General features: G+C 38.2%; 2 protein-coding genes across 2 annotated transcripts; one reads left to right on the top strand and one right to left on the bottom strand.

Annotated features, from left to right (window-relative positions):
• Positions 1 to 10,957: 10,957 nt before the first annotated feature.
• Positions 10,958 to 14,520, top strand: LOC127801486 (amidase 1-like). Its single transcript, XM_052336686.1, has 10 exons — positions 10,958 to 11,043; positions 11,152 to 11,357; positions 11,661 to 11,758; positions 11,849 to 11,978; positions 12,655 to 12,837; positions 13,049 to 13,193; positions 13,305 to 13,473; positions 13,585 to 13,716; positions 14,190 to 14,324; positions 14,395 to 14,520. Exons 1-10 carry the CDS (start codon positions 10,958 to 10,960, stop codon positions 14,518 to 14,520), a joined length of 1,410 nt encoding a protein of 469 aa, XP_052192646.1.
• A 1,736-nt stretch (positions 14,521 to 16,256) lies between these two features.
• On the bottom strand, positions 16,257 to 17,957 carry LOC127801795 (geranylgeranyl diphosphate reductase, chloroplastic-like). Its single transcript, XM_052337204.1, has one exon. The coding sequence runs from the start codon at positions 17,779 to 17,781 to the stop codon at positions 16,456 to 16,458; it is 1,326 nt and encodes a 441-aa protein (XP_052193164.1). The 5' UTR covers positions 17,782 to 17,957; the 3' UTR covers positions 16,257 to 16,455.
• Between the last annotated feature and the right edge of the window lie 324 nt (positions 17,958 to 18,281).

Genomic DNA, 18,281 nt, shown 5'->3' with positions numbered 1-18,281 from the left:
ATATGGATAATCAAATTATATTTAGTAGTAAACCTAGTTGCCCCGTAGTTGGTCACCCCCTCCATCGTTACCATCCCCCAACCACCCACTTGAAACTTTAGAATCACAACTAATTAATAGTAGTCAATCTCAAAGACTTTTTTAAGGCAAATGCTTCTCCCAAAACCAAAAGAAGCCAAACTTGAGATTCAACCCAATAATGACAACCTTCTGCTCTCCAGAAAAAATATTCAATGTAACTGTCATACTATGTCATTATACTAACATGATATGGTATCACAATTCAATGAATAATGGCTCGTAGTTATTTTTATAACAGTATAATTAATTTTAAATTAAGCATTGGTTTTGATATCTGGATGTATATAATAATAATAATTTTAATTTTAGGGATAACATTTATTGACACATTTATAGCCCATAGAAAAATCTTGTATTCACAAAATATGAAAAACATCATAACAAATATTACATTTTGGGTAAACAATTAAATATTTTATAAAATAAAAAATTTAGTTAAAATTTTGCACCCTTACATTGTTTAAGAATGTTGGTTCAATATTCTGCAACTTAATTCCAAAAATCCTTGTATGATCAAGGTTCACTCTTCCAAACAATGCGTTCTAGTGGTTGTGGCTCCACGTTATTTTTGGAGGCACTAAGAACCTACAAAAATAAGTAATAAAATCATTAATTTTGAGCCTCAATATAAAATAAATATATTAAATAAATATATTAATTGGCCATTATGGCAAATAGTCATATTAGAGATGAACTTGATCAATTTCTTCATCAATTTTAACACAATTTTTTATGACTAGAAAGGGGGCTTGTGAACATTCTCTGACCCATAATAAATCATAAACAAGCCCGATTTTGTATAACTATATCATCACAATAACAAATAATAATTAATAAAATATTTTCATAATAATGAACTACAAAAATGCCTTTAAAACCAAAGCAAACACTATGTCAAAGCTAAGAAAGTGACTAACACTAACAAGAAGAAGAAATGTGGCACCTACCAAAACTAAGTGACTAAATTAAATCGAATTAAATTGGAATGAGATGCTCAAATTGTCTATCGTATAGGTTTTGTTGCCAAATTGTGATAAACATGTAGGTAAATTGTGATAAACATTTAGGCCATTTACATAGAGAACCCTTGTGGTCTATTTTTTCTCCTAAAGACCTATATAATTTATCTTTTTTGCTCAAACACATCATTCATTAGCTTTTGGCATAATCATCGTCGGTTAACCCAAATATGAGCTTATGAAATACTTAGGAAGTTCAAGACTCAAAAATTACTTTTTATGTCAATCCTTCTCTCTATTTCTTTACACTTGCATGCATACGTGCACATGCGTATTTACATCTTTGTGTGCTCTTTCTTTCCCCCTTTAGGTGCATATATGTATTTACATCTTTGTGTGCTCTTTCTTTCTCCTTTTAGGTGTACGCGCAGACACACACTCCCGCACACGTGCGCGCGCGCACACACGCACTCATATATGTCAATTCCTAAATGAATTGGCAATAGATAAGCCTATTCTTCTATGGATTTTTCATGGGAGACCACCTATACCTCTGATTAAGTAGAGTATATGTATAATTTATGCCTATATTTATTTAGGGAAGTATGAATATTAATTCCTCCATTTATTAGATAGAGTACATATATTTATCACTATTATATAGAAATCGTTGAGCTAAGTATTTATACTTCTCTATGTAAAAATAGTTATAGAGATTTGACTTTTTATGTAATTGGAGTTCAACTTCTCATTGTAATTTCTTCTTGTCCATCTATTCTTCTTTACCACTAGATTTTGGCCTAAAACCACAACTACCATAATACATTTAGAGAAAAATGGTGATGATTCCTACCAATATAACCATCATCATTGTTCTCTAGGTTGGAACGAGGGGCCTATACTCCTAATGTGTGTGCACACCATCATAATCCTAGTTGTAGGCCTTATAGTTCTAATCAGATTTTACATTCGACTTTCTTTGTGATATGAACAAGTTTTTAGTTGTCCTCATATTAATTAAAGATTTTCAATGATGTATTATGTGACTACTATGGGATTTCTCTACAATTCGAAGGAAAATATGCGAAGAAATCATAAAAAGTGTTTATCACTTATGATCTTAAACTAAAGGATTTTAGCATTTGTCTTAATTGAATGCTAACTTTATTTAGTAAATCAATGACTCGAAACTTGAAATTAGGCCAAAAGGATGACAACGAGGCAAATGTAGGGAAAATGATCCTTCTTTCACCTAAAACACCACCATCCTCGAGCACAAAACTATCAAATCTCTTTGTTTCCAGTATCTCCTAATATACATAACTTGAGGATCAAAAGAAAACAAAAAAATGGATTGAATTTAAATAGCTCTTGTGCACACAAGAGTGCAAGCACATGCTTGTATTGGAGTAATATAAAGCCAAAATCACAAACAAGCAATTCACTTAGATAAATGAGAATCTAGATGAAATTTGTAATGATAATGATGGTGTATTTTCCTATACTTAATCCTTATTATTGATAAAGACTATATCAACTTGTAGTTAGACAAAAAAAAAAAAAAAAGAAGAACCGTCTATATCTAGAGATCTAATATTAATCGCAAAGATTCACAACTCAAAATACTTTTTTACTAGAGAAAATTAGGGGTATATTCAAATGTTGCAAAAATTAAAAGAGTATTAGATCCATGATCTAATTTCTCCAAACTAAAACTACTTGATCCAAGTACCAAAAGAATGATATAATCAAAGAAAAAGATAATCCTATAATAGGAAAGGAAAAAGTGGATTGAAAGGGAAGAAAAGTTACCATTGTTGGAGACTGGCATGGATTGATGAGTATGACTAAGTATGATGGCAATAATAGTTGTAGAGACTTCTTACTCTTTGTTTGCGATAAAAATTAGGTTTTGAAAATAAAAAGGGGATCGAAATAAGGGTTGAATAGAAAAGAGTAATTGATGTGGTTTTAAATATTGAATAAATTACCTCTATACCCTCACCTTTTATAGTTTAAATTAATTATTTAAACATTGATTTATTTATTTATTTGGCATAAATATCTTTTTCGTTACGAATAATGTTAATTAAACTCATTTCATTAATTAAATTTTAATTAATTTAAATTTAATAAAAATAAAAACAAACTCGTAAGTGCAATTACACCTCACAATTGCATTTACAAAGTCTTTCATAATTAAAAAAACCCTACAATTATTGAACATAAGATTAGAGTATATGTGATGCAATTAAAACTCTAGTTAGAGTCTAATTTTAAAGGTTAGACTTGCCTGATTTAGAATAAACTTAACTCTATTATTAAAATATAAACATTCAATAATTTTTATTAAAAAAAACACAATCCAAAATTGAAATAACTTGCTACAATTGATTAAATTAAATTTTCATCTAAAATTAAAAACACAATGAAAATTTGAATTTTTAAATAATTTATCCATTTTTATTTTTCAAAATTGAAATAAGTTGCTACATATCATCATCATTATATATATATATTTCACTTTTCCCGATATCATATACATACACTAGTGTATACCCGTGCCTAAAGGTATGATATAAATAATATTAAGATTAAAATATAATAATATTCACTAATATTGCAAAAAAAAATTATAAACACTGAACACAAAGCAGAAATTAAAATTATTATATAATTGTTAACGTTTTATAATAAAAAGAAAAAAAAATACTAAATTTATAAAATAAATCACATTAGTAAGTAAGTATTCTATAATCTGAGCAAATTAAATTAAAAATTAAATATCAAATAATACATACCAGTCGTTGTCGGAATCTTTGGAGCCCGCGATAGTGGCCGGTCGGGGGCCGCGGGTCATCTCGGATCACCATCGCCCCCCCGTCAGCCCTCGCAATGCCTCGCCTCCATTCGTCGTTGTCCCTCCCACCCCTCTCATTGTTGTCTCACCGGCTGGCCCCCCCACCAGTCGTTGACCCTTCCTTTCCCCCCTCACACTATTGCACTCGCAGATGGCGTGGGTGAGTGTGTCTGACAGAAAAAAAAAAGAGAAAGGGAAAGAGAGAAAGACAATGAGTGAGGGAATGGGAAATAGGGTGCAACAGAAAAGAAGAGAGAGGCAGTGAGTGAGGGAGTGAATGGTCGTCGCACTTATCGGCCCCCCACCTACCTTCGTCCCTCCCGGCTCCTCTTACCCGTCAGCCCCCTCATCGCTGTCGCACCTGTTGATGACGTGGGTGGGTAAGTCTATGAGAGAGAGAGAGAGAGACAACGAGTGAGAGAATGAGTGGTTATAGCACCCGCTGGCCCTCTACCCACAGTCAGCCCTCCCTTCCCCTACCGCCGTTACACCCATCGATGGCGTGGGTGAGTGGGCTTGTGAGAAAGAAAAAGAAAAGTATAGAGAGAGGCACTTAGTGAGGGGTGGTGGGTGGGTAATCTGTGAGATTTTCTTTTAAAAGGCCTAATAACTTTTACATGATATATATTTAAAATAATATTTATTAATTAAAATATAATTAAAAAATAAGATATAAAAAACGTCTTTAACCAAAAATACTTTTCATTATATTGGTTCTCAAATTTTTGATTCTCAAAAATACTTAATAGTTCTCAATTTTTTTTGAAACTACTGTATTTGTTAAATTTATTCAAAAATAAATTATGTAATTTCTTATTTTAAACTTTTTAGATAAATTTATCTTTCTCTCTTTTAGATAAATTATTTTAAATTTTATAAATAAATTATTTTGATAAAAATTTATATTACTCATTTTAATAAATATTATCTAAATAAAATAACTACGTGCCAAATTACAAATCTATTATTTTCATTGGTGGTGTTAAGTTTATTGACTTTCCTATCAAATCGAGCAAGTTTAATGTATTAATAAATAATCCACCAGAAAATTTTTATGGGCTTGTACGGTTTTTTACTTTTTGAGACTTTTTATTAATTCTTATCGTTAATGATTTTAAGTGCTTGATATAATTTTAAAATTTTATTTTTAAGAAAAAAATTTACTTTCCAAAATTTTGACAATACTTTTTATTAATTTTTTTTATTTTTAAACTTGTTATAGAGCAACCTTTTTAAGTTAATAAACTAAACATCCTAAAAGTTTTTCATAAATTAAATTTTAAGAAACATTAAAATAAAAAAGTTTAAAGCATACCCTCAACCATATAAGTGTATTAAAATAAAGCATTTAACATTAGGTAGGACACAATATAACAGATGATATTATTCTTTTCTTAGATAAGCAACGTGCACATCAATCAAATGTCATTAAATTGAAATTAAACTTGCAAATTAATTAAATTAAATATAAGGATGACCCACTCACCATAAATGGAGGCCCGACAATCATAACCAGAAATTAATTAATTAAAATTAAAAAATCAGTCTTTATGGTCCAAAAGGCGAAATCGTTCACCCCGGGTGCCCCCCACACTCGGCCCGATAGGACGTGCGGGGAGGTTAATCATGGTGATCCAACCGGACGCACTGGCTAAACCCGATCTCACTGCGCACAAGGAACCCCCCTCATTTTGGAGAGAGGTACCCCCACACTACCACTTGCGAGACTCGATCCTCAGTCTTGGTCCAAGATTCACTACGAAAGGCACTTTGTGCCTCCCTTCTTGACCAACTGGGCTGCCCATGCAGAAAAAAAAAAAAAAAAATCAGTCTCTTTCTTTAGACGAAACGTGGCCTCCCGCGTGCGTAACCTCATTTTCCGTGATGCTTAGCTTTGGTTCCCTCTTTCGCCACTTTACAGTCTCTTCTTTCCTTTCCCTTTCCATTTCTTTTCTCTTTTTCTCTGTTAGAAAGCTTTGGACCGAACTGGTAGAACTCGCATTCAGGCAACAAATGCTGTCGATTCAGAGTTCCGATTGTAACAGTCCACTTCTTCAGGGCGTGTTATGCCTTAGGAAATTTGGTTTATTTTTTTTTTTTTTATCTTTACATTATCCTGAAATTCCCTAAGACCTTATCTAGTGCGAGATATCTACACTAGAAATAAATACAAAGCGGAAGCTGAATCGAACCTGCTCATATAATAATAACTAGACATGACATTCATTACAAAGTTAATTCATAAGCGTCTGACAATAAATACAATGTACATAATTCTTAGACTACTAACATAACATGGTACATTTACTCGTTTTTCGACGTCTCACGTCACCACATATCACCAATCTCGAATCATCTCTGCAAGTCCCGACTAGAACGTTGAATGTTCCAGGGGCGAACCCAAGTTAGATGATGAACCATCTAAGTAAGGGTACATAATGCTATATTATGAGTGTATGCAATGTCTTTCATCGTAGGTGTCAACTGCACCCCTCATGCTACCTACCATTTTAGCGGCCACCTCTTTCGAAGCCGGGGTGTATGGGTGCACCCTTGGTAAGGTAGCGGCGCCAGTTCGTACTCCCTACGGCCTCATATGCATGTGATCGATGATATCAACGTGTATTTATGCATTTCATAGTCATGTATGCAGTCTACGTGATGGATACATATCAGGGCATGTCAATATGATGAAAACATTTTCGAGGAAGTACCACTTACCTTCTAGAGCTTATTGGGCTACCTAGAAATTCGTGCCTTGTCTCGATTTGCGTGCCAACCTCAAAATTTGCACGAGTCTCTTCAACTTCAGCCTCAAAGTATCATAATCACCATAATTATTTAAATAAATATTAAAATCTATTTTTCCATAATCTCTGGCATTTTCTTTAATTTTTTTCTCTATTTCTTCCTCTTTTTTCTCAATAATTCTAAATTAAATATTCCAAAAATATTTTCTCAAATATTTCACTACGACAATTCATAAAATAATATTCTTGAATTTCTAGAATTTTTAGGGAATTTTACTTACATTGATTTAGTCTCTTCAGTTTCCTCGATATGCGTGCCTTGATCTCGAAAAGCGTGCCTGAGCCGTTTTCTCGCCAAAATCTTTAGGATGTTATCAAAATATAATTTCCTATCTTTTGAGATTTTTCTGGGATTTTTTTTCGACATTTTTCCCATTTTCTTTTCTTTTTCTTCCTTTTCTTTCTTTTTCTTTTCTTTTTCTCTTTTCCTTTTTTTTCTTTTATTTCTTCCTTCCTTCTTCTTCAACCTCTCGCTCCCCTGCTCCCGCGCACTGCTCCCTCTTCTATTTTTTTCTCTCCTTTCTTCTTCTTCCTTCTCTTTTTCTTCTTCTTCTTCTCCTTCCTTCCTTCTTCCTTCTCCTTTCTTCCTTTTCTTCCTCTGTTTCTTCTCTCCTCCATGGCCGAACCAGCGCTGCCCTCGCGCCGCCGCTGCCCTCGCCACCGCCTGCCGCGACTGCCCTCACCGCGCATCGCGGTTGCCACCCCCGGGGGACTTCATCCGTCGCTGCTCTCGGATCAGCCACCATCGCCCTGACAACACCGCTCGCGTCGCCTCCCTAGCCTCCCACGAACTCCCCATCGCGGCCTGCTGTGGCTGCGAGCTTCCATGGGAGCTGCTCGCTTCGCCGGCCGCCTCCCTACGGCCTCCGCTGGCCTCGCCGATCGCACCATCTCCACTCGCTTTCAACCGAGCTGCCATGGTTGCTCGAGTTGCTGGAAACTCGCGGCCATGGCTGCCGCGAGTTGCCGCGGCTTGCTCCGCCTCTCTCTTGCTCTCTCCCTCTCTATATCTCTCTCTCTCGATTACTCACTGCTTGCTGCCCTCAATCGGCCAACTTCTTTGCCTATTTATAGGCAGCCATGGACGAACGCATATATATGCATATCTATATATTTGTACTTCGCATTTAATTGCTAAATCTCTCAAAATCGGCTGCTATATCCCTTAAATCCAGCTGCAATTCTCTTCCTCAATCCTTGCTGCCATAATCTCCTCATTTTGTGGCCAGAATCTCGGCCATTAAAGCTTCACAAAAGCTTGCCAGCACACACGCGCATATGCCTATATATGGTTGTATATATATTATATATTACACTAATTTATAAGAAATTATTTTATTAAATTCTAATTTTCATCTTATATCAAATTGGCAATTCCGTAATTTCAATTATACCCTCAACATTGGATTAAATTGCATTTCTATACCAAAAACGCAAAATTAATAACTTTAAAGTTACTCGATTTAGACGATTTTGTCCCAGAGTCCTCACCGAGCTATTGTTTCCTTCTGAAACCACTGAAGGGTTGTTCGTTATGCAAAACCGGAGCCCCCCTAGGGTTCCGTTGATTTTTCAGGAGCCTTCTACAACGATTCGGTTTTACAGCCTAAATGGCAACTGTATTTTAGCTGTACCGAAAATTGTTCCCGATCCGATTTCTTTCAATACCATAAATCTTATCTCGGAACGCTCGTCGAGACCATATAATTTTCTTTAGACAATTTCACTCCGAGGCATTCCCTGCAGTTGATTCGGTACCTGAAATTGCTATAAAATCAATTTTTCGGTATTCTAAACTCATCAAAATTACGTGGCATCCTCATACGAACATGGGGTATTACACCGATCACATCCTCTGATCTCCTTTATTTTTCTCGCTCAAGGTATTATTACTTATACTGTGACTCACTATTGTTTGGATTTTCTTCTCTCTCTCTCTCTCTTAGTACTCCGTTTGGTTGGCGAGGAAAAGAAAAAGTGAACAACGGAAAAGGAAATCCGACCACCGTTCAACCTTCAACTCCCCCGCCCACTGCTTGCTCTGTATGTATCTATCTATATTTGTATATGTATATATAGAGAGAGACTTCAAACTCCCTCGCCCACTTCTTGGATTTTCGATGGTGGTCAGTGGCAGGTGGTGGGGGCGACGGCGACGACGGGGGAGACGGCTATGTGAGCGCGGGGGGGGGGGGGGTGACGGTGAGCGATTTTGGCGGGGTAGACGGCGGGCGATGACAGTGGCACCATCCTTGGGCGACGACGGTGTGAGAATGGTGTGGGGGATGGACACTACAACCTGCGGGGGTGGGTTTGAGAGAGAGAGTGGGGGAGAGATAGAGTGGGTGAGAGGTGAGAGCTGAGAAGTGAGAGAAAGAGAGTAGGTGAGAGGTTGAGTGAGTGATGCAGAGAGTGAGAGGTGAGAGCTTCAGTGCGTGAGATTTGATGGCTTCTCAGAAATTAAATGGGTAGCAGAGAAATTAAATGAGCAAGAGCTTTTAATCTTCGTAACTATTAAAAATTTATTTATTTTTTTATGCTCAATTTAATAACTTTTTACGATCAATATTTTTCAAAAATACATTATTCTACACAGTTAGCCATTCACACACATTCATCTCTTTAATATTTTTAAATCTCAACAATTTCGATTCATAAATTTATAAAATAAAAAATACATATATACAATGCAGGCATAGATGTATATTCTGTCCACTTTCTCTCTCGTCACCAACCATGCAATGTTGCCCAAAACACAAAAAAAATTCACAATGAGCAAACATAAAAAATAGATGAAAATAAATAATCACACACTATATATATATACAAAGACACACATACATATATATACACGCATACATAGACACACAAATATATATATATATGCACACATACATATAGATATATATATATATGTACAGGAAGGAAGCTCAGAGGCCTTAGCTGCCAAGCTTCATCAATCGCCCCAGAATCTCCTTTATATATATACAAACATACACATACATATATATACACGTACACACAACACAAACATATGTTTGTGTTCTTCTCCTCTATGTATGTGTGCATATATATATAAATATGTTTGCTGTTTAAATGTATATATGTATATTTTTTGTTGTATTGATATTTTTTTATTATATTATATACATTAGATATGATATTTTTTTATTATATTATCTTCGATTTGAAAGGGATGGATGACGATTTTGAAAAGAATGGGTGACGAGTAACTGATTGAGGAAGAAAGTGAATGTGAGAGTAAAAATGAGTTTTTAAAATAAGATATTTTAGGTATATTAAAATATAATTACGAAGAGTAAAACTCTCGCTGTGAATAGAATTTTTCAAAATTTTTAATCTCAACCATCAATGTATCAGAAATTGATCATTTGAGACAATTTAAAAAGTGTTCTATATATATCTTACATATATACATATACATATATATCATTATCATTATATATATATTTTTTCCACACGGACATACATATTCGGTACCAACTTCCTCCCCTCCTCTCTCTCCTCTCTTTTCCCTTGCTTCGCCGTCTGTGCTCTTCTTCTTCAGCAATCTTTTCTTGTTCCTCTCCCCTTCGCCGCCGGCCAGCCGAGGCCCTCTTCCATTCCTTCGCCGCCTATGCTCTCCTCCAGTAATCGTTCCTTGTTCCTCTTCCCTTCGCCGCTGGCCAGTCACCTCGCCTCTCGCTGCCGCCTTTCCTCTCGCCGCCGACCGCCGCTGCATACTCCCCCTCCGCCGCCTCTCGCCGCTGATGCGCACCCCTCCCTCTATTGCTGTGTCCTCCCTCTCCGCCGCCTCTCGTCGCCGGAAACGCATTTCCGGCCGGAAACCATTTCATGTAATTTGCGAAACGACCTCGGGACGTTTCGCAAATTACAGAAATTTCGGGCCGTTTCTTCCGTTTCCGAAACGGGAAAACGTTTGGAAACGTCGAAACGGAGTCTCCGAGCCGTTTCCGTGCTTCAGAGCTATGGAATCGGATTACGCTGCTTTTCACGGAGAAAATTACTCTAAAACCGTACCCTACAGCTGGTGAACTTCCTTTGAAGAATCTCACTTTTGCGGTTAAAGACATGTGAGTCTCTTCACCTTCAGTTCTCATACTCTGCTACTCAACTAAATTCTTCGAATTTACTTATAATCAATCGTTTAATTTTGTGGGATACCGTATTTGTACTTGTTTCTAATCCAGTCCATTCTGGGCACTCTCTTTTTCGGACTTGCTTCCATGAATTTGCTATATCTGAATGTGAATGTGAATGTTGTTCAACTTGTGCCATATTGGTATGAGTATTTTGCCACGCTCGACTCTACGTGTTGAACATACATAGAAATAAACCTTTGATCGTTGGAATCTTAAATCTCTGATTTTGCAAAGCGTGTCAGTGGGTTATTTCTTTTAATTTTGAAATTTGGATGCAGATTTGATGTGGATGGATATGTTACTGGGTTTGGAAATCCCGATTGGGCACGGACTCATTCGGCTGCCACATCAACGGCGCTAGCCATTTTAGCAGTCTTAAGGGGTGGTGCTACATATGTGGGTAAAACTGTCATGGATGAAATGGCATACAGGTCTGAATCAGCACCTCTTCTTACAGATAATAGTTCTATTCTCATTGGATGGGGTATTACGATCTTCACATAGTAAGATAAAGGCTTTGCATGCTGTTGTTGGATGGGGCATTTCGAAGATGACAATTGTGAATGTTGAATTATGGGTTCAGAACTCTAATCCATTTCCTTTTTACTGAAAAGGGGAAGTATGGATTCACTTGAGATGCCAAGATGAATAACAAATTTTGAAAAACTTTGATGGTTTTATAAGACATAATCTTTTTTTTTTTTTTTCCCGGTCTCGTATATTTCTTAAAGATATTTAGTATTCACAGATGGTTCTCAATTAACCTTTTGAAATCATTATCTTTCAGTATCAATGGAGATAATAAACACTATGGGACACCCAAAAATCCATCTGCACCAGATTGGTAACCTGGAGGGTCTTCCAGTGGATCTGCTGTTTCAGTTGGTGCAACGCTTGTAGATTTTTCCTTAGGTGACATTTGGCATTACTATAAGTTGTTGTATAGGATTTGGATATCTCCTTAAGTTGGAGCAGATGGTCCTATTTTTCACAGGTACTGACACTGGGGGAAGTGTAAGAGTTCCTGCAGCATTCTGTGGGATTTTGGGGTTTCGGCCTTCTCATGGTGCTGTTTCAACCACTGGGGTCATTCCCATGGCACAGAGTTTGGACACTGGGTAAGAATCAGTATTTTCAACTCACAATCAACTAGAAGTGTTTTACAATTATCTTTATCTATAGATGGGCCATAATTTGAAAAATGAACCAAGAGCATGATCAATATTCATGTTCATTTTTAGTCCTGAAAATTGTTCAAATGGATTTTGACCCTAAAACTGGACTCTCTTATGTCATGTGAGAACTGTAATGTACCATATCATGGGATGTTCTGTTTCTGTTATAACTTCTACCAAGGCAGGTTTTCAAATCACTCTCTCCAACTTGTACCTTGTTGATATGAATACTACATAATCAGAAAAAAGGATTTGTCGATCCTTATGTATTTTACACTGTTATTTTTAAGTTGCATGCTACTCCAAATTGAATAAGTACAATCATATCTACCGTAATAACTTATCTCCAAAACTTACAGGAAAATAGTGAATGGGATAATATTAGTTTGATGAACTGATTTTACGTACGAGTTAGACTACCCAGTAGCTTTATAGTTCCTGCCGAAATAAAAGTTAGAATTAAATTTTTTGGAGGATCAAGGCAGCATTCTTATGTCAATGCAATTTGCTTATTATCTGATTAATATATATATATTATTGGGGAATAGTCACACCTGTAATGCTTTGAATCAGCATTTTCATTCTTTGAACACCAATCTTATACAGGATGGTTTGCTAGGGATGCCAAGACATTGTGCCAAGTTGGACGAGTATTACTAGAGTTGCCCGATGTTGATCCTGTGAAACCTAGTGCTATCATAATTCCAGAAGATTGTTTCCAGCTTCTGAGCATCCCAAGTGATCGAGTAACTATGGTTCTTGTTAAGTCAGTAGAGAAGTTATTCGGAGGTGAGTGGATCTGTTGTGCTGGCAGCTGGAATACTAATACTTGGAATTCTGGAAATTTCTGCACCTGATAATGATTATATTGGTTTCATGTTGATTGGCATTTTTTGACTGAAAAGGAAGAGAAGATACTCTTAAAAATATGTCATCTTTGATGCTAATCCTGTTGTGTTTTCCCTTAATGAGACTTAGCTGACGCAATTTAATGATGCAGGTCAAATCATGAATTACACAAGCCTTGGGGATTATGTTAAGGACAATGTCCCAAGCCTGAAGCATTTTATGAACAAAGGATATGAAGACAGAGAAAATATTCCATCCCTGGCAGCCCTTTCAAGTGCCAGGAGGCTGCTTCAAAGGTGCAGAGTATTAACAACATATGCTGGGGATTTTATGCATATATGATTGATGACAAGAATAACACATTAGTCCAAATGTTGACTATTAAATCAATTAACTTTCAAACACAGGTACGAATTTAAGAATAATCATGGTGAGTGGGTCAGAACAATTAAACCTGATTTGGGTCTGGTTATATCTGAACGGGCGTTCGAAGCCTTGAGGACAACAGATGAAAATATTGATGTCTTCCACTCTGTGAAGACTGAACTACGTGAAGCACTGTCTGCTCTCTTGGGGGTACTCTCTCTCTCTCTCTCTCTCTCTCTCTGTGAGAAGGCATGAACTTTGTAATAGCTATTCTTGTACCTTGCTTGCACATCTATTGGATGAATCATTCGCAATCATTAGGAGCTCTTATACACGGAAAGGTCTTCTGAAAATGCACTGGCAAATAGAGATACTCTACCACTAATCACCAATTCTGGTCAAAAAGCTGATTCTTGTTTTGTGGGTGGAGTTTATCCATGGGATGGTATTTCAGTATTTCTGTAAATTTTCCCTACTAATTTCTTCTCCTTTACTTTGTGCTTCTTGTGCAAATTGCAACGCATGTGGTATATTTGTCACCGATATGAACACGCATTGTTCTCTGATTAAAGATACTCCATAACTTGGGAGGGGGGGTGAAAGTTAGAGATGACTTTGCTTGTTTTTTGCATGGAATGATAGCAGTAGTTTTAGGTCACTCCATAGTTTCTGCACTTAGAAAGGGAGCAAGATGTCTCGTTTAAAATAAACAATTTGTCAATTCGAGTCAAATTCTCCTTAAAGTTTGAAGTGTATGGTGATGATCATTATGTTCAATACCCTTTTCCTTGACAATTTTGTTACCTTCTTGGATTAAAATCTCACAGTATTGGTTATTTATATCAAGAATGAGTTCGTCCTGTATTCACAAACCAACTTACTTTCCCTATCTTTCCCTCATTGTACTCGTCGGATTAATTCTGTAGGATTTTGGTATCCTAGCAATACCAACAGTTCCCGGGCCTCCACCAAAGTTACAGACAGAGCCAACAACACTGGAGACATTTCAAGCCAGGGCTTTTTGCCTGTTGTCTATTACTGGAATGTCTGGCTTCTGTCAGGTTCTCTCTCTCTCTCTCAAGCATCTGTGCATGTCTCCTCATTTATGAGATGTATGAACTCATTTATCAGATGTGGGCAAATTTAAAAACTCCATTAAAAGCACACCAACGATTGCCACCTCTATCCCTCACCAAGCACGGACAATACAACACCTTTATTCAACTTTCACCCCCATTTGTCTCTTCTGTTCTTTGATCTTCTCTCTCGCTCTCCCATCAGTCTCTCTGAGCCATGAAGATCCTCTTCGTTGTTGACTGCCATTTTCGTATCATTGTTGCTATGCTCTCTCTCTTATCCGACTTGGGCTAGTTAAGGTTTCCGTTTGCTGAAATCGTCGTCGGATGGAGTTTATTCGGTCGACGGAGTTTATTCGGTCGACGATGGTTCCGACGATTGGAACCTTTGTTGACCGCAGCTCCATTTGTGAGTGTTATTTTTTATTTTATTATTAGTTAATTAATTTAGCTTAATTATGGGTTAAATGATAATGTTACTAATCTGACTATGGTGAGTTGTAAATTATGAGTTATTTGAGGCTTAGGACCAAACAGCAGTTTGACCGCTTTTAAGCTGGTGTTGTTACTTTTAAGCTACATAACTTATTTGACTAAAGTGTTTGACTTGTTACAACAACCTTTAAGCTAGCATTTTGCAAAAGCTGGTAGGGGAGAGCTTTAGCAAAACACTACTATCAAATAAGCTGCGTTGACCGAGTATTTTATTATTTTATCCTCATATTTTTTTGCTAATTTTTGGTCATGCCCTTCTTCTTCAATATCTACCTCATGCCGCCAATTGCCTTAGCTTTTCTGGCCACCACTGTTGGCCATCGCTATTGCCCTCATTGTTGGCCATCACTGTCGCCCCTCTTGTCCATTCGTCTCCTCCCCATCATCTTCTGTTGCTATCCCCACCCCATCAACCACAGCCTCTAGTTCTATCATCGCCGTTGGCTGCTGCATCTAGCCTCCATTGCCTGCATCTGTTGTTTTCTCTCTCGTTGTTTGTTGCCTCTAGCCTTTTATCGCTTGTCATTCGCCACCTAGGTCTGTCGTTTACATTGTCTGCGGTTGTCTCTCTAAAAGTGTATATATGTATATGTATATATATATATATGTGACATATATATATTTATTGAATTAGTATTTTTTTTAAAAAAATATATATAATTTTGATAAAATTTTATTATTAGACATTAATTTATAATTTAATTTTATTAAAAATTAGTAATTTTATTTGTGTTTATTTTTATTTTTTCATTTTATCTCTTTCGAATCAAACATATAATTATTAATTAATAGTTTAAAAAATCATTTATTTAAATACGTTATTAGTTTAAACGACATATAATTTAAAAATTTTAAATCACTTAAAACCTAAGCAACTTAAAAGTTTCCAAAAAAAAATGCTTAGCCAAACAGGCCCTTAGTGATTTGCGAAGCAATTATTTTTGATGATAGATTTTCTGAAGTGGTAGCCGCACGCTCCCTTCTTGCCTCTCCGATGGTACCTGCAATGGAGACGGGGACTTGCTCCCCCGGTCGATCTCCGATGATTAAGTTAGTCCTTGATCTAGGATTAATTGTCCCTTTTAAACTATATCTCTCAGAAAAGGATAAGAAGAATCTCCCACCTTTTTCTCTTACCTTTTCTCGGGATAGGGATCATGGAGGGATCTTCGGGATCTCCCTTCCGCCTTCTTCAAAACTTTTTCGATAAGGATTTCGCGATAATATCCGTCTCCGAGGAGTTCGGGATAGCTGTTGCCTCCGTGACCTTCGGTGGGTTAGCCTGTTCCTGAGGTCTCGGAGATTTCTTTACTGAGTGCTCATCCGATTGACATGGCGATACTTGTCTGCCATGTATCTTTTGACCGCCACTAGATATCTGTCTTGGCGTAATTATGGGACCGAAGGCGTTCTCCTCATCAATTTTGGATTTAAGGATGATTTGAGTTAATGAGATTTGTAGATGTATAACAATATGGCTAGCCTTGTGGAATTGGGTAATTTTTAGTGTGGCACACAACTGCCTTTTGAACTTGGAAGTCACCTTTTTTTTTTTTTTTAATTATTATTATTATTATTATTATTAAGGAAGAAGAAGGAGAAAAGGAAAACAAGGGGGAGTTCATTTGGCAAGGAGCTTGCACCTGATGAAGCTCCCAATGGTGTTCGCCACCATCCTAGCATCCTCCCACCGATTCCCATCCGCCAGCTTCTTGTACAGATAGCTCTCGAATGTCATCCTCTGCACATACTCGTCCCCGCAGAGCTCCACCAGTGCCTCCCTCCCGGCGTTGCTTCCATAGAACACCGCCTGCAACGCATCCAAGAACCTAAACGTCCCGATATACTTCTTGTCCCATTCCTTCAAGTATTCCCTCCTCAAATCCTCCTCTTCGATCATCCTCTCCCCGCCCTCCGACGCCCTCACGATCCCCTCGCCGCACATCCGCCCGCTCTTCGCCGCAAAGTATATCCCCTCCCCGGAGCACTTCGTCACGTACCCCGCCGCGTCCCCCACCAGGGCCACCCGACCTCGAACCCTAATGGGCCGCGGGTGCTCCGGGATTGGATGGGCTTCGACCTTGATCACCTTCCCGCCCTCGATCTTCGGCTTCACTCTCGATCGGATGCCGTGTTGGTACAGCTTGATGTTCTTCTTCGAGCAGATCGTGCCGGTTCCAACCGCCACGTGGTCACATTTGGGGAAAACCCAGGCGTAGAAGTCCGGGGAGACGTCGTTCCCGACGTACATCTCCGCTAGGTTTAGATAGTACCCCATTTTGTCGTCTGGCAGCTTTATCCGCTCCTGGAAGGCGATGGCGCAGGAGTAATCCCCGGCGTTTATCGACTTCGCCACTCGGCTGTTCGCTCCGTCCGCACCGACGACGACGTCGACGGCTAGCGTCCGGCGCGAGCCGTCGATGGCGTAGTGGACGACGTACGGCGCGCCGGGTGAGGAGGGAAGCTCGACGTTCGTGACGAGGGATTTGACGAGGGTGGCACCGGTGGACTCGGCGCGCGAGCGGAGGAATGAGTCGAGCACCTCGCGGCGGAGCATGGAGATGAACTCGTGGGGCTTTAGGGTTTTGCCGAAGTCGACGGTGAGGTTGGAGGGGGAGATGATCTTCATTTGGGTGACTTTCCGGTCGATGAGCTCCGGCGGGATGGAGAACTCATCCAGCATGCAGAGCGGGATGGCGCCGCCGCAGGGCTTGGCTGCGTCGGGGCTGCGCTCGAAGAGGAACGTCTCGACGCCGCCGCGTGCCAGGACCTCGGCGGCCGAGGAACCGGCGGGGCCACCGCCTACCACGGCAGCCCGGAGCTTGCGGCCGGAGATGGGCGGGTTGGCTCGGGCGGTGATTTTGAAAAGGGACGGTTTTGGGAGGAGGGGTTTGGATGGGGTTTTGAGAGGGAAGGGGCGGAGAGGCAGCGTTTGGATGGTAGTCATTATTATGGGAAATGGGATTTTAGGGTTATGAAGCTGTGATTATGTATAATAAAGTTTCTCTCTCGATCGGAGTCTTTATGTATAAAGTTTATGAGCATATCATCAACAATGGTGGATTTGTCACCCACCCGGAGATTTGATTGCTCATTCAAATTCAACGAGAGTACTTTAGTCTCTGTGTGAAGCTAAAATGACTTAATGCTATTGAATTGATGATAAAGACAGTGTAATCAAGTGTTTATTAGAAATTTTTTTATTGATTAATGATAATCCTAACTTGTTTTATCAATTAATAAAATGAGCACAGTATATTCCACAAAACAAAAACAAAATAATAAAAGACAAGAGGAGAGAGGGGTAGTAGTAAAGTATAGTAAAGTAATATAAGATTTAAGTACGTTGGATTATAAAAATATATTAATTAAAAAGTGATTGCTTGAGTGTTCTGCTGCCAGGGGTGACCCATCAAACAAGCTTTAGACTTTTTTTTGTACAAGTTA

The sequence above is a fragment of the Diospyros lotus genome, chromosome 5, assembly GCF_014633365.1.
Source record: "Diospyros lotus cultivar Yz01 chromosome 5, ASM1463336v1, whole genome shotgun sequence".
Taxonomy (NCBI): domain Eukaryota; kingdom Viridiplantae; phylum Streptophyta; class Magnoliopsida; order Ericales; family Ebenaceae; genus Diospyros; species Diospyros lotus.
This window is presented reverse-complemented; position numbering and strand designations above follow the sequence as displayed.

Coding starts and splice junctions, on each gene's coding strand:
- LOC127801795 (XM_052337204.1), bottom strand. CDS start 17,781: ATGACTACCATCCAAACGCTGCCTCTCCGCCCCTTCCCTCTCAAAACC.
- LOC127801486 (XM_052336686.1), top strand. CDS start 10,958: ATGAATTTGCTATATCTGAATGTGAATGTGAATGTTGTTCAACTTGTG. Junction 11,759..11,848: donor TGGATCTGCTGTTTCAGTTG/GTGCAACGCTTG, acceptor AAGTTGGAGCAG/ATGGTCCTATTTTTCACAGG. Junction 11,979..12,654: donor GGTCATTCCCATGGCACAGA/GTTTGGACACTG, acceptor AATCTTATACAG/GATGGTTTGCTAGGGATGCC.